Raw genomic sequence first — 15,035 nt, forward strand, 5'->3', positions numbered from 1 at the left:
TCAAATGATGTTATAATAAAGATTTATTTTGAAATGATATATAGTAAATTAGTGTGTTAAATTGTTCTTGTATTATGGGATAGTTTGTTTTTTAAAATTGTAGCTATTAAATAAGTCAGACAAATAAATAGTCGTGGGAAATAGTTTGATGTTGGAAATAAAAAGGAAGGTTCAGCCCAATCTTTAACTAACTAAATTACATAATTTAACTTCCTAAATTACATAATCAAAATTTCTAAATTATGAATTAATTAAAATCAGACCAGTAGCAAAAAAAATTACATTGAAATTAACAATAGCGTAATAAGTAAAAAAAAAAAAATAATTCATCCCGGCCACCGCAGCGCTCACAGTAGTGCGGCAAAACAACCGAGCAGCTCGCCGAAATCGAGACCGCCTCTATCCGGGCTGTCCTGCAGTAAGGCCCAACTCAGCCCCCGCCGGGGCCTTACTGTGTATGCTCTTAGAGCATAGTGTACTTTATAATGAATAACAATAATAATTTACTGTATAATTTATATAATTTGATTTTGTTTGTACTCATTTAAGAGGCTGAACTGATACACAGTATTTGGGGTCTGCATGCATGCCTGCTGTTATTAAATAATGTGTCTGTGAATTTGTTCTCAGATACATATGCATCCTCATATAGACACACACACCCACACACTTATTTAAATACTATTTGTACATTTCATCTTTTATTTAGAATTATGTACGTTTATACTAGTAGTTGATTTAAGTAAAGTGAGTAAATATATAATTGAAAAATTAATGTAAGTACTTTCCCAGTTACTAAAAAACTATTCATTAGTCCTATAAACTTTTATCCCACCACTCAAATTAAATTATTAGCACTTAGTTTATATAAAACAAATTTGAATCTTCTCCATTAAAACTTTTGATGGATTCTGCAACTAACTAATGATTGATTCATAATTAAGAAATTCGTTTCAAACCAAACACATAGGCAAACTAGAGTCTAGCTTTGTCTTTGTTTTTTTTTTTTTTTTGACTAGCAATCGTCCAACGTGACAGTTTTGAAGATGCAATTCAAATTAAATTAAGGCCAATTAACCGAACCATCAATTGTGAGTCTTGATTAGGTTTTTCATGACATTATATGTGATACTATATTCTATTTCATCAACTGATATTTTGGATAGTTTTCCATTAAACTTGCCTGCAAACTTAATTTAACCTTCCATGTATTATATGGGTTAATGGTAGTAGCAGCCAGAAAAATTCCTCTTCCTGCATGTTACAAAAAAAGACAAGAGAGAGAGACAAAACCAAAACAAAACAGTTTATTTCAACAGTGAAAACCATTTTCAACATTGTACACATATATAATTAGGGTTTGAATATGAAAGAATATTGGGTTCTTTGATCTTGGAGGTGGAACTAAAATAGTAGATAATTAAGCAAAAGAAAACCCATAAATGAAAAAACATATTCAATGTAGTACAACAATATCTGAAATAGAATTAACATATAAAAAATTAGAATAAAAGAAACCAAAAAAGCTTATTGATATTGTAATGGTGATGAGTGATGTAGAGTGGTTTGGGAGGAATGAAGCCTGGTCCGAAGCCTTCACTGCACACACACATATACACATATATGTAGTGTAGTAGTGTTGTGACTGCGTCGAGCCAGCCAACATCCCCCACAAACGCTCCATACATCTCACCTCTCTATTTTCTCACTGGAAGAATAGTGGAGGAGGAGGAGGAGAAGGAGGGAATCAAATGCTATACATTCTATGTGTAGTGCAAAACCTAGGGCAGAAGTAGCTAATTTATAGGAGGGCAACTGGTTTTGGTGAGGGGGGCAACAACCATCCATTGACTTTTTCCATTTTTTATTTATTTATTGGGATGATATCATTTTTCTTATCTAATTTACAACTACTTTAAACATAAAATTGTTGAGAAAAAACTAATTCCACATGTAGTATATGTTGGGCAAATTAGGGAAACTAGTTTGAAATTTCAGAAGTTTGGTTATATTTTGATTAGTCCCACATGTATTATATTATTGATCTTTTCAATTTAACGATGACATTTTCTTAATGCATAAATGACATTGTTAAACTCATCGACGTTGACATCCACGTATGATTTTCCGGCAACTAAATCAGATACAATTTCATCAAAATTTTTGTTATGAGATGGTTATGAATAAATTTGAATTTCATAGTTTTTCATTTGATTATTAGAGTTGCATAACATACCAAAATTAGACCAAAGTTCATAATTTTCAAACTAGATGCGTTTTGTTGTGTATAGGTATTGGTTAAATACAAATTTTAATAATAAAAAAATGATTTAAAGGGTAATGTACAGTATACTCATGTGGGAGCTAATGCTAAACACATAGTACTACTTTTGTTTTATTTTTTAAATTATCTTGAAATTAGAAATGATATAATGAGCTTAAGCATGGTCAAATGTTTAGCAACTTTCATGTCATTAATATGGTCAAACAAACCAAAAAAATTACTGAAATTTTCTTGAAACAAACTAACAGGACATCTTTTTGTTAATTCCCAATGTAATTTCTAATTAATAGTCAATTGTGAATGTGGAATCATGCATACACCACGAATATATTAGTACATAAAAACTAAACATCTTTTGTTTTATTAGTTTCAACTTGTAAGATTCCTCTTAAAAAAATGTTCACACTTAATTATGAGACCAAAATACCTGCAACTCTTATAGATCTAATTAAGAGCCCAGACATTTGAAATCTCATAAATTTAATTAATACCCACGTGTACTTTCTGACTATGTGACAATCTGTAATCATGTCGGGAGTCATGATACTAATTTTCACTAGTAATTTCTCATCGATGAGATTTATGAATAATAAAAGTTAAAATAAAATATTTTATGGTTTAATTGCTCTTTAGTTATTTTTTAGTTAAGCTTCTGTTTATATAAACATATAGCTAGAGCATTAAAATTTCAAATACTATACATTTATTTTTGAATCTTGAAAATTATTGCATATTTCATCTTCAATAACTATAAGTACTAGTATATGTGACTATTAAACCATTTATTTCAATTTTTGTCTCTATTTCGAAGATGGCTGTATATATTTTCAACACTTTATTGCAGATTCAAATCTAAATAAATAGTGTACATTTTAGTGATATTTATAGTATTTCTCGTATATTTAAATAAAATAATTTTTATTACTAATTCGGTAAGACCCGCGGCAACGGAGGATCCGGGAAACAATCCATTTAACCCGAATAACGAGAACATGCAGAGATTCACCGCCCCCACATTGCTTCCGTTTCTCACGCTCTTACCCGCACGTCGTTACCAGACGCTTCAGGAGAGACCGGGAGGTAGCAGACACGTGCTGCTGAGCGCGTGGGAAGAGAGGGAGAGGACCAACAATTACTACTTGTCAGCGAAGAAAGTGGTCAAAGCCAACTGGGATTGGTGGTGAGGCTGATGAAATCAACGCATCAGAATGGTCGAGGCGCATCGGACGGCGGATATGAAGGGATGAGTAAATGCGATATTTGTACACACCAACAAACTCACCTGCCAGGTGGGTCCCGCTCTTCTTAAGGCGAATCAGACAAGACACTGATGCGTGGGTCCCGCATATTGTAATCATGTCTTAATGATAGGAGGAGTGGGTGTGTCACATTCTTTGTCACTTTTTTTTTTTTGTTGTTGTTATTTTCAACTGTACAAATATATTGTAGGGTGTATATATACGAAATATTTCAAAATTTGAAATTTTTAATCATTGTGAAGACAAAAAATATTTTAAATTTTATGAATGAGAAGATGATTCAGTATAGTATTTTTATGTTATTGCGGAAAATATAGTTTATCAAAAACTATAATGCAATATACAGTATTGATTTGGTGGGATGGGATGCCATATCTTCGTTTTTCTTACTATTTCTTTATGTTTATAATAATATTTTTAAAATAAAGAACTTCATATATACTAGGAGTACTTTTTTACAACAATCATAATTCAAACAAAAATCACCAATTCAGCATTAATAGTTTCTATGATAAAAACAATTCTCTATTTACATCCTGAGTTTTGGACCGTTGTAAATATTCAAACCGTTTTTTTTTTAACAATTCAAAATCGCTTTTCCAAAATCTTGTTTTTCTTTGCATAGTAGGAACAATCGTGTTTGTTATCTTTTGTAGTTAGAATATGTTTGAGTGTTTGAGAAGATGACTTGTGACACATTAAATAAATAAATAGTCTATAGCTATGACGAGGATTAGGATTGATTTCAATAAAATAACGAATTTAAATTCAGATGCAAGTATATTATTTTCGACAACGACTTCGTGTAATGAGATTATTTTAATAAAGAAAGCAATTTGTTCAATGTTTTTAAATCTGCATTTGTATTATTGATCTCGTGTGTGTGTGTGTGTGTTTGTGTGTGTGTGTGAGAGAGAGAGAGAGAGATGAATACGACGGAAGCAATGGACACAATTATGATTCATTGCTTTGAAAGGTGGTAGACTGTGCATGTAAATTTGATTCCATCTATTTATTACATATACTACTAGTACATTTTTGCATATTTCCATTAGTCAAATTACTTGTTTTGTTGAATCATGGTGCACTTGCATCTGAATCGACTCAAGACTCTAATCTATTGGTTGCGGGTGGAAAAGATATTTCTAACGTGTAAATTATACCTTCGACATCATTAGTCAATGGCTATTCAGCTGTTCTTGTGCATAGAAATGGTAAATCACACTATAAAAATCCTAAATTTCTACCATTTCAACAAACATAACCCAAGTTATTGATGATATAAAAATTAAATGCACAAATTACCTAAAACAAACAAGCAAAAATTGTTATATAAATGAAACTCCAACAAGATATTTGCGCAAGAAACATCTTGATTCACATGCACAGATGGAGGAGGGTCGCACGGGTCGGCCGACCCCACCAGCCCGTGGGTCCACAAACACAGGAAAATTATATTTCCTTCGTCCTATTACAATTGAAAAAAAAATAAAGTACTATGAAAGATAATTAGAAAAATAATTAAAGAGAGAATAAATTAAAAGAAGACTATTTGTGTTGAATTTTTTCATGAAAGATAATAATTCAATCATAATGTGATGGCCCAAAAATAGATACGATTCAATTTTAATGGGACAGAGACTCCATCAACCCCATAGTACCTTCGACCCACAAGTTATGTTTCCTAAATCAGTCACTGGTCATGAATTAATAGAGCATAGGTGCATAGAGAGGAATCCAATAATCCGTGTGTTCTCTTCTTTCTGTCGCCGCATTTATAACTTGATGTTGAATTCATTCAATCTGTGACAGTGCGTCGTTGTTCTTATTTACTCATTTATTTCTTTGATGTTGTTTATCATTAATACCAATATATATATATATATATATATATATATGTGAAAAAATAAAACCCATTAGGATAAAAAAAATCAGCTGTAATTTTAAACAGACATTCCATAACAGATTTGAGATTGAACTGCCAGAGTTTTGGCTCGTCACTTCAATGCTAAAAATTAGAAAGACGTCATTAAGTAAGATATAAAGTTTAATTTGAATCAATAAAATTATTTTTTAAATAGGATTAAATAAAATAATGAGAATTGTCGAATATTTAGCTGGGGGCACAATGGCTTTGACAGCCTATTTAAGATGGATAGACGTTCTGACAAAGCAGTAGAACCAAATGATATGTCAATAATTTGGAGTCCATTTTCAAAATTTAAAGATTCTGACTAAAAATAAAAGCAAAATGAAAAGTTTAAAAATTATATTTATTCCAAATAATAACACTTTATTCTGGAATTATTACGTTAAGGTAGTATTTATTTCATGCCATGAAAATTGCATTAGTTATATTTGCATTTTCATTTAATTTGATGCCACACGAGATACCAAAAATATACTCCATGAATAAATATAAAAATTATCTTCATTATAAAAAAATATTTAATTAAATCCTATACTATTGATATTCTTATTATAAAATGTACTATTAGTTTCTATATTTCTATTAATATTTTCATTATAAAAAATGGAGTAATTAATTAATTAAAGTATTAAACCCATATTTTCATTAAAAAATATTCAGTATTTATTTTCCAGGCAAAAAATGGCATTTTATGTGCTCTAAAACTTGGGAAAAACTCAAGATTCCAGGACTAAAAAAATGAATGTTGAATATTTCTGGTTTAGGATTTAATTAGAAGTATTTCTTAAAATTTCGAATATTTGTATAAAGTGAGCATTATGTAGGATATAAAAGTAGTACTAATATTTATCTATTTCAAAAAATGCAATAGACTTTATTGACCATCCTGGCATCCTCCATTAGACAATTATAAAAATTCCGAAGCAAGTCAAACATATGAAAATTTTGGATGATATATTAAATTAAAAGCTTACAAACACCAAGATCCAACTTTTCAATAGAAAACATGGCAAGCTTCTAAATCACTGCTTCAAATGGCGCAGTGTGTATCAACTCTGAGAGACAGTTTCATGCAAACAAATAAAAGATGCTGGATACATCGACGAACAAACATCACCAAATACGAACTGAGAGTAGCACACCCGCGCTTGTAGACTCACCATGATGCACGAGAGCGTGCACAACTGCTTCCGAGCATCTCAGCTTATAGAAATGCATCTTTCTCGAGCAAGGCCAGCACCTCGTTCTGGTTGTTTAATTTAGCAACCTCAATGGGCGTCTTACCATCCAAGTTTTGGAGCGTGCTGTGTGTATGGAAGACGAAAAATTAAATGATGAAAACGTAGATAAAAGCAACAACATAAAAAGAAGAGGGGAAAAGTGGGATTACACAGCAGCGCCATTCTTCAACAGAAGCTCCACGCACTCCTTTCTGCCATAGCCGGCAGCATAATGAAGAGGAGTGTTCTTATTCTTATCCAAGGCGTCCACCTTCGCATAAGCCTCCAGAAGAAGTTGGGCGCACTTAACCTGAAATTGAACCAAGATATGCAGTCAACTTTCAGATAAGGAGCTAAAAAGAACAGGGAACGCCTATCCTATCCGACATACAAGAATAAGAAGGTTATGGAGTTCAATCTTTAAGTCTGCAATACCTCGCCATAACCACATGCAAAATGCAATGCTGTCCTTCCCTCGGAATCTTCTTCGTCCTTATTAGCACCATCAGCCAGAGCTTTCTTCAGGCCCTGATTATTTCATATAAGCAGTTCCATATATATGAGTTAATGATAAGTAGAGAAGCTGAGCTGTTCAATAACTACTCTAAACTTCTCAACTGCTACAAAAGGAAAAGTATATGAACCCCGCAATATGTTTGCAATGCATGATGCATCATAGATCATACGGTGACATGTACCTCCACATCGCCAACGCTAGCAGTGTGGTGAACTATAGATTCCTCATCATTTCCTTCCTCTTCGTCTTCTTCAACAGCAGCATCAACGCCGGATGCACCACCTTCACCACCAACAGCAAATCCCATGGCTTCACCCAACTTCTGGAGAACATCTTTGTCGTTCCAGTACCTGATCAGAGGAATGAGTGATTCGCTGCTAAAAGTGTTGAAGATTTCTTTGTAAACACATACGGGCGAACCTGAACTACTATTAAGGATCACACATGATTATAAAACATGAGAAATAGAATTAATCCAGCAAGGATCCTATTGAAAGCTTTTTAACTGTAGCATGGTTATGTATCCTGATTTATAGATTTTTTTTCCCCGGGTTCATTAACTTCTAAAGTTATTTACAGCTGTAGGGTTTTCACTTTCAGAGACTTGAGACCATAACACGAGTAGAAGGAACTCACTAAGAAGATTTCTGTCATATATGGAATTTGGCAACTTTTTGCAGATTCAATCAAATGATGGAACTATGCATAGTTGCTTCACCAAAATTATTCACAGCAAGTTAAAGTTATGACTTGAGACCATGACACAGCTAGAAGAAATTCACCAAAAAGTTTTCAAACATCTATGGCACAAGCTAGAAACTTCTGCAAAATTCATCAAATATGATCAAACTATGGATGGATTCTTCTAATTCAAGTAATATTTAATTAAACAGACCTTTTGTAAGTTCAAATTTTCTTGCCATCTCTAGAAAAGAATGCATCTAAATTGATTTCAATTGCATACTAAAAAAAAATTCAAACTTTTCTATGCTAACCGTGCAACACCATTCGAATTCAGGGTTATTTGGGTTGTCAGCTAGAATCTCACACACCAAATTATCTTATAAAATATGAGAGCCGGTAATTATATCGATTTGAACAAAAAAATCTTATGGAGAAAACAAAACCTCATCATAGCTGCAGGACCACCATTCTCGATCTCATCCAAAATAGGCTTCAATGATGGATCATCTTTGATTTTAGCCATTCGCTCTTCAAGCTGTTCTTTATTTGTTGGGTTAGTTAAACTCTCAAGCATGCCAGACATGGCTGGGTCCTGTAGAAATGATTCCGTGCAACAATTAGACAAAACTGTAAATGAAAATACTGCTATATTTTATTAATAGGTAGTAGTGATAGACCAACAAATACCTGCATCAATGCACTACCCAGTTTTTCAGCCATAGTCATGAATTGAGGATTTTGCATCACTTGCTGCATTGTCGAATAATATTGTTGTGGATCAAAGTTGGGACCACTCTCTTCAACTGCAGGAGCACCTTGAAAGGTTTTCTGAAGTTGTTCAGCCATCTGATTAAATGAAGGATCTTTTGCTATCTGTTCCGCTAATTCCTTAATGCTTGGGTCCTACAGACACAAATACTTAATTTTAGAGAAAGAAGCCTGGATACAAAAATGTGAATGTGTACTCGAAGAAAGAATAAGATGCGCCAATGAAAAAGGTCCCACGATAGAACCAATACATATAAAAAGACTAACTTGATCTACATGCATTAACCCCTATTTCATTGGAAAAACAACACCATTGACAATATAGGTGAAGACTATCCCCGGAGAAGAGGTTACATTTACATACATTTAGCAGTCCTGACATAGCTGAGAAGTCGAATGAATCTGGCATTCCAGGAATTGGATGAGGGATTGCAGGGGTTGTCCTTCTCTGTCCAGATGATGGTTCCGAAGAAGCTGATTCAGCAGGAGCTTTGCTCGCAGCTGCGTCAGATTTCTCCTCTGAGGGCAGAGAGTAAGATGCCAACAACGGTTAAACTAATGAGCAAGTGAAAGCACAAAAATTCTAATACTTTCAAAATAACAAGAACTAGCAATTTCAGAAAACTTTGATTCTTGATTGAATCGCTATAGAATTAAACATTCTATTTAAAAATATAATGAAGCTATTATCCAAAAAAACTAAAATTTCACATTCATTCGATTCCAATGAACATTGACTAAAATTTTTAGTTTACTCCCTCACCCATGAATCATCACAAACTAAAAAAGCTCACATACAGAACAGAAACAATGAGAATCCAAAATTTTCATCATAATACACAAACTGATAGCTGAATAATTCAAAGTTCTCGACTAATCTCTTGAAGCAGCGGAACCAATTCATCGCACGACTAATTTAATTAGTCTACTTCAACAGTTCAACAAGCTAAAAAAATGAAGTCTTTTGATAAGAAATCACGCTTACCTTCTTTAGCGACCGTAGGGGTTTTTGCAGCCTGCACAGACCGCCAAAAACACATCAATAATTAAGATCAGTACATCAGCAGCAAAGACGTAATCAACAGAATTGCAGAATCACATCAACAAATCCAGTCAATCATATAAGAAATGCAATAAAAGGTCAAAATAGTAGTGAAATGAATCATCGGTTGAAAACATTGCGAAATTGAATCAAATTGAGTGATGATTCGGCAACAGTACCTCGGACATGGTTAGAGGCGGATGAATCCCGAGGAGAGAGACGGAGATTTAGAGAGATGAGAGAAAGCTGAGGTTTTGGTGATTTGGGGGAAGTATTGCAGTTTGACGGTGGGCCAGCTTAATCCTCACCGCCACCATAATTGAATGGCGCAGATTTAATTCATACCCAATTTGGGTTTGGGCTTCCAATAATGGAATTTCTTTCTTTAAACCACTCTTAATTCTAGTTGCGATAGTAGTAAAAAATTGTCAAATTCTAATTTATCTTATATTTTTCAAAATTTGAATTATACTAGTACTCCACTAAATTATAAAATTTGCAATTTTTGTAAATATTTGATTCATATTTCTTTTGATAAAATACGTGATGATATGATTGTCAATTTTAAACACATAAAAATATTATGATAATGTTAGGAATGTTAATTTCTTTCTGTAAGGTCATAGTATGTGTTTATAACTTTATATTTAGTCGAAGAGGAGACAATTGAGATAATTGAAAACATTGCAAACTTCGCAATCCATTTTTAAAAATATGGGACATGCGATAATTTGACTGTTTTTTCATGATTTATTTGAAAATTTTCCTTTTTATATGAAAGTTTAATACATTTAATCTCTCTTTTCCTTTATATAAAAAAAATTAATACATTTATTTGGAAGTTTACACATCACTTAAATTTGTAGTTTAATTTTTGATATTTTTATTTAATATGATAATTAAAACCATAAACTTTCTCATTTAAGTTATAGAAATATTTTCCAGGTAATTACCTATTCAAAATAAGAGAAATAAAAGAACTAACATCAATATCATTCTTTTGTAATTACTCCTCCATATGGTAATTAAAGCCATATGGAATAAATTTATTAAGAAAGTTTAGTTAATATTTTAAATGATATAAGTAGTCCATAAATTTAAGCAATTATGAACACAAATATATAAGTATGATAGTTGAGTAAATTAACGAGTTTGATTACTTATTTTGGGGAAATATCTAATAATTGTAGATGTGAATGTGTGAGTTTGCATGAAATCAAATCGACGAGCTTTTTCTCCGATCCGGCAACGATCGACATAGATTAACATGGTGAGGCGAGAGGGTGCTATCGTGCGCTGGTGGTGGGTGGTGTTACTCTTGTTGGCGTGCGCATCGCGGAGGAGCGCTGCAATATGGTTGAATCTGCCGGCGACCGGCACCAAATGCGTCTCCGACGAGATTCACAACAACGTCGTCGTTTTGGCCGACTACGTCGTCATATCCGACGATCACGTCCACCCTACCCCCACCATTTCCGCTAAGGTTATTTTGATCGCGATATTTTCTTAATTTTGGAATTCGATGGATACAATGTTGTGTAAATGTGTGTTAATTGAATAATTATTGGAAGAGAATCATGTGATTGATGTATAGTTTTGGAATTGGATTCCATTGATTGCAATTTGCAAAGAGGGCTAGGCTTCTTGTTTGAGGCATTGTGTGAATTAGTACTAGTTAAGTTTTACTGCTAAACTTGCTTGCTTCTGAGTTGTATCAACAGAAATGTTAGGAATTACTGAGTTTCTCGCCTTGAGATATGACAAAATTCTACCTGATTTCGATGCTATTAATCATCCATTTGTATAAATGTGTGTATGTTAAGTGATAATTCGAAATGAATGATGCGATCGATGTATGGTTTTGGAAAGAGGGATAGGGCTTCTAGTTGAAGGTATTGATTGGTTTAGGGTTTAGTTTTACTACTATACTTGACAAATTCAAGTGTAGAGGTGCATTCTTATTAGCTGTATCATCAAATTTGTTAAAAAAAATCTTAGGAAGAGAAAAGCACAATGCCGGTGCATTATGCCAGTTAACATAGGCAAAGAAAAGCACAAAAGAGGAAGATTGGCAACAAGTCTGTTTGCACATTCATAAACTAATATGGGAAATGTTGAGGGTTTATAACTGTTGTAACATAGTCCATGTGGATTTTTCTGGCCTGAAATCAGCTCGAGCATGCACTCCAGTGATTGCGTGTTGTTTTTGTGTAGGTGACTTCTCCGTATGGCAACACTCTGTATCGGCAGGAAAACATTACGCATGGTCAATTTGCATTCACGACTACTGAGGCTGGAAGTTATTTAGCTTGTTTCTGGGTCGATGGCAACTATTCGGGCACAGGGGGGCTAAGCATCAACATGGAGTGGAAAACTGGTATTGCAGCAAAGGATTGGGAATCAGTTGCAAGAAAAGAAAAGATCGAGGTGAGACCAGGTTTACAATCAAATGCTGCTATGCTCTTATTTTCACCTTAATTTTGGATCACTTTTGTGTTGTCACTGAGACTGTTTGTAATCTTGAAACGATCTTTACTCAGTTTGTATCTCTAGTAGGGTGTCGAGCTTGAACTTAGAAAACTCGAAGAAGCAGTGGAGACGGTCCATGAAAATCTTCTCTACCTTAAGACCAGGTTGTTTTTTGTTTCTGAACCAAACTCAGTGGTTGTTGAGCTGATTCTTGTTCATCCTTTGATTCTGTGTGTGTTTGTCGTTGCAGAGAGGCAGAGATGAGGACAACGAATGAAGCCACTAATTCTCGGGTTGCTCTGTTCAGCCTCATGTCACTCACCATATGCATTGTGGTTTCAGCACTCCAAATATTGTACTTGAAGAGATATTTCCAAAAGAAAAAGTTGATTTAGATGAAATGGTAGATGAATAGCTCATTGAGATGTGCTTTTTTTGTTTTCATTTTGCAGTTGATTATGTATCATCACAATTTTGTTTTTGATTAAAATCATTATCATTCTTTGTTTTTGCATAGCAGAATATCATTACGATGCTTCATTTTATTACATTAGATCAATTTTTTGGATTTCAATATTTGTGAAAATACAAATAGAACAACACAATATGTCAACTGTGACATTAAAAATGATAGTAGATGAGAATGTCAAAAAACCATAGTCAACAAAATTATTCCACTGAGAAAGAGGAAGAACAAAAAAAAGGGAATTAGCTCATACAAAATGGTTTATTCTATTGAGACAATCTTGCGATTCATGTAGCTAAACCTGCAAATGTCTTCAAAGAAATCATCAGCACTGCTGTGGCTGCTCTTCATCTGAAGAATCTTTATCGTCATCTTCCTCAAATTCTTCGCGTACTTTATCAACGAATCCAAGGTGCTCATCTTCTGCTCCGCATTCAACGGAGATCTTACTGTGACTACAACCTTCTCAAGACACGGAATTTGAAACCTCGAGTCCACCTGCAATGCGAGAAAATGGTTATATCCTCACAACAAGAAGCAAACGACACGACTCAATTCCTAATTTCGTGGACTCACATTTCTGAGGCTATTCTTTTGACAGATAGCAGCAAACATTGCACCGTGAATGTCAAAGGTTTGCAACTTCGGATGACTGTTGAAGAAGTCGACAAAATCAATCTCCGGAAAGGGCAAAAGTGTGTCAGAGTCCCCGGTGAATTCCACCTTCATGTAGAGATGCTTCACTTCACTTGCCATCTGAAGCAATTTGCTTATAGCATCCCAACACCATTGCACTCCTCGGATTGACAACGTTTCCAGTGCCACGAGTTTCCCAAAATCGACCATATAAACTCTCCCTATAAGCCAACAAAATGATCAGCAAATGCAAACGTTTATGAATATCAGAAACCATATCAAATCATATGCATATATACCTGCATTGTTGGAGATGGACAGATTTTTCAAGCATCGAGTTTCACAAACTCTAATCAAGCTACAACCTTGCACTTCAAGTGATTGAAGCTTCGATGAATCAACAGTAAGTGAGCAGTTTCCCACCCCAAAAAAATCAAGCTTGCAGTGCTCAAGATAAGGATTTTGTATCGAGACAGACCTCAATCCTTCACACCCGAGAAGTAACAAGTGGGTCAGATTCGGACAAGCACGAAGAGCATCATAAAGTGCGTGCTCCTCCAACCTCGCACCGACTATCTCAAGATTCTTCAGCCGATGGAAAACATCCCATTTGGGCGAATAAACCATCAGCACACCCCAAAGCTTAAGCGACTCCAAGTTCCAGGCGGCACTAATGCAATCCAACTTTGAGGGAATCTCAGTGTAGGTATCGTGCTCAGTTATGTTATCCAACCTCAGCTCAAGGCTCTTCAACGAAGCACCTGCCACAGACAGCCAGGATGCAAGTCCGGAGCCTGAGAACGGGCAGTAAACAACAAGCTCCTCGAGCTTAACAACTGAAGACACAAGTCGCAACACTGCATCATCAGGAGTGTCTCCATTGGTTAGGTTGTCAAAGATATTCCGAGAAAAGAAAAGGCTCCTCAGGTAAGGCATTGAATCCTTCCATCTCTTCGAAACACAATTGCACGACGCCACATCCTTGGAATTACTAATCAGGGACAAAATGGACTGGACTAGGGCATCAGGGAGTGACTCCATTTCTCTGAGGAATAAAATCAAACAGTTAGTATGCATAATCAAATTCTCCCATACGCTACTTCCAAATATCAATAATCTACTGAGAAATGCTCAATTGAATCAAAAAGAATAATGCATATATGTGAAGCTCAGATGCAAACAAAACACAGATTTAGCTAAATCTCAAAAAACTGCAATATGCAACAAATCTCTCAAATGCTATTCCCAAAACTTCGTCATAAAAATCCACAATTGACATTCTTCAGATTATCCAAACCAAAAACACAGATTTAGCTGAATCTAACCTTCAATACCAATTAAATCTAAAACCCATCTCAATAAACAAATTTGAATCAAATCTATTCAATTCAACATGAATGATCATCTAGATTTTCAGGATCGATAGATTTATATATACAACACAACAAATAAAAAAAAGAAGAGATGAAAATCCAGTTCACGTCACATACAAACACGTAAGAAAGAGCTCCCCAAATTCAAAACTGAAGTGAATTAAAGATTAAAAAACGAGCTGGCTTACAAGAAAGATGAACTTCGCGAAGCTGAGTCTAGAAAGAATGGTGAGATTTATTCAAGCTTCAATTTTTACTATATTTCATTCCCAATTTTGCAGTAGAAAGAATGGCGAGGTAGATGTATGAGTACACATATATACATACATGTGTGAAAAAGGAAATGCAAGGCGCGCGTATATGGAAGCTCAAAGGGGGGATTTTTCA

At 34.4% G+C, this 15,035-nt stretch overlaps 3 protein-coding genes across 4 annotated transcripts; 1 reads left to right on the forward strand and 2 right to left on the reverse strand.

Moving 5' to 3' along the window:
- Window positions 1-6,408: 6,408 nt before the first annotated feature.
- LOC125214491 (ankyrin repeat domain-containing protein 2B-like) lies at window positions 6,409-10,019 on the reverse strand. Its single transcript, XM_048115539.1, has 9 exons — window positions 9,884-10,019; window positions 9,648-9,678; window positions 9,027-9,181; window positions 8,582-8,797; window positions 8,338-8,486; window positions 7,392-7,560; window positions 7,129-7,221; window positions 6,864-7,003; window positions 6,409-6,777 (listed from the first exon to the last, which is right to left on the reverse strand). The coding sequence occupies exons 1-9, from the start codon at window positions 9,890-9,892 to the stop codon at window positions 6,678-6,680; spliced, it is 1,062 nt and encodes a 353-aa protein (XP_047971496.1). The 5' UTR covers window positions 9,893-10,019; the 3' UTR covers window positions 6,409-6,677.
- An 846-nt stretch (window positions 10,020-10,865) lies between these two features.
- On the forward strand, window positions 10,866-12,689 carry LOC125213139 (transmembrane emp24 domain-containing protein p24delta3-like). Its single transcript, XM_048113513.1, has 4 exons — window positions 10,866-11,187; window positions 11,919-12,131; window positions 12,261-12,337; window positions 12,424-12,689. Exons 1-4 carry the CDS (start codon window positions 10,972-10,974, stop codon window positions 12,566-12,568), a joined length of 651 nt encoding a protein of 216 aa, XP_047969470.1. The 5' UTR covers window positions 10,866-10,971; the 3' UTR covers window positions 12,569-12,689.
- Window positions 12,690-12,765: 76 nt separating this feature from the next.
- LOC125213138 (F-box protein At1g10780) lies at window positions 12,766-14,993 on the reverse strand. Of its 2 annotated transcripts, XM_048113512.1 has the most exons (4): window positions 14,837-14,993; window positions 13,575-14,320; window positions 13,216-13,496; window positions 12,766-13,137 (listed from the first exon to the last, which is right to left on the reverse strand). In XM_048113512.1, exons 2-4 carry the CDS (start codon window positions 14,314-14,316, stop codon window positions 12,901-12,903), a joined length of 1,260 nt encoding a protein of 419 aa, XP_047969469.1. In that variant the 5' UTR covers window positions 14,317-14,320; window positions 14,837-14,993; the 3' UTR covers window positions 12,766-12,900. The 2 variants fall into 2 exon arrangements, with proteins under 2 accessions (XP_047969469.1, XP_047969468.1); XM_048113511.1 differs by lacking the exon at window positions 14,837-14,993 and having other exon boundaries at window positions 13,575-14,352.
- Between the last annotated feature and the right edge of the window lie 42 nt (window positions 14,994-15,035).

This window comes from Salvia hispanica, chromosome 3, assembly GCF_023119035.1.
Source record: "Salvia hispanica cultivar TCC Black 2014 chromosome 3, UniMelb_Shisp_WGS_1.0, whole genome shotgun sequence".
NCBI classification, from domain to species: domain Eukaryota; kingdom Viridiplantae; phylum Streptophyta; class Magnoliopsida; order Lamiales; family Lamiaceae; genus Salvia; species Salvia hispanica.

Bases quoted from the DNA above. Each gene is read 5' to 3' on its own strand.
- LOC125214491 (XM_048115539.1), bottom strand. The intron at 7,561-8,337 runs GTTTTGTTTTCT...TCCTCTGATCAG, and splicing joins GGTCCTGCAGCTATGATGAG to GTACTGGAACGACAAAGATG. The intron at 7,004-7,128 runs GTATTGCAGACT...GTTCAATTTCAG, and splicing joins TTGCATGTGGTTATGGCGAG to GTTAAGTGCGCCCAACTTCT.
- LOC125213139 (XM_048113513.1), top strand. From the start codon at position 10,972: ATGGTGAGGCGAGAGGGTGCTATCGTGCGCTGGTGGTGGGTGGTGTTA. The intron at 12,132-12,260 runs GTGAGACCAGGT...TATCTCTAGTAG, and splicing joins CAAGAAAAGAAAAGATCGAG to GGTGTCGAGCTTGAACTTAG. The intron at 12,338-12,423 runs GTTGTTTTTTGT...TTGTCGTTGCAG, and splicing joins CTTCTCTACCTTAAGACCAG to AGAGGCAGAGATGAGGACAA.
- LOC125213138 (XM_048113511.1), bottom strand. From the start codon at position 14,352: ATGCATACTAACTGTTTGATTTTATTCCTCAGAGAAATGGAGTCACTC. The intron at 13,497-13,574 runs GTATATATGCAT...GTTGGCTTATAG, and splicing joins GTCCATCTCCAACAATGCAG to GGAGAGTTTATATGGTCGAT. The intron at 13,138-13,215 runs GTGAGTCCACGA...CTCGCATTGCAG, and splicing joins AAAAGAATAGCCTCAGAAAT to GTGGACTCGAGGTTTCAAAT.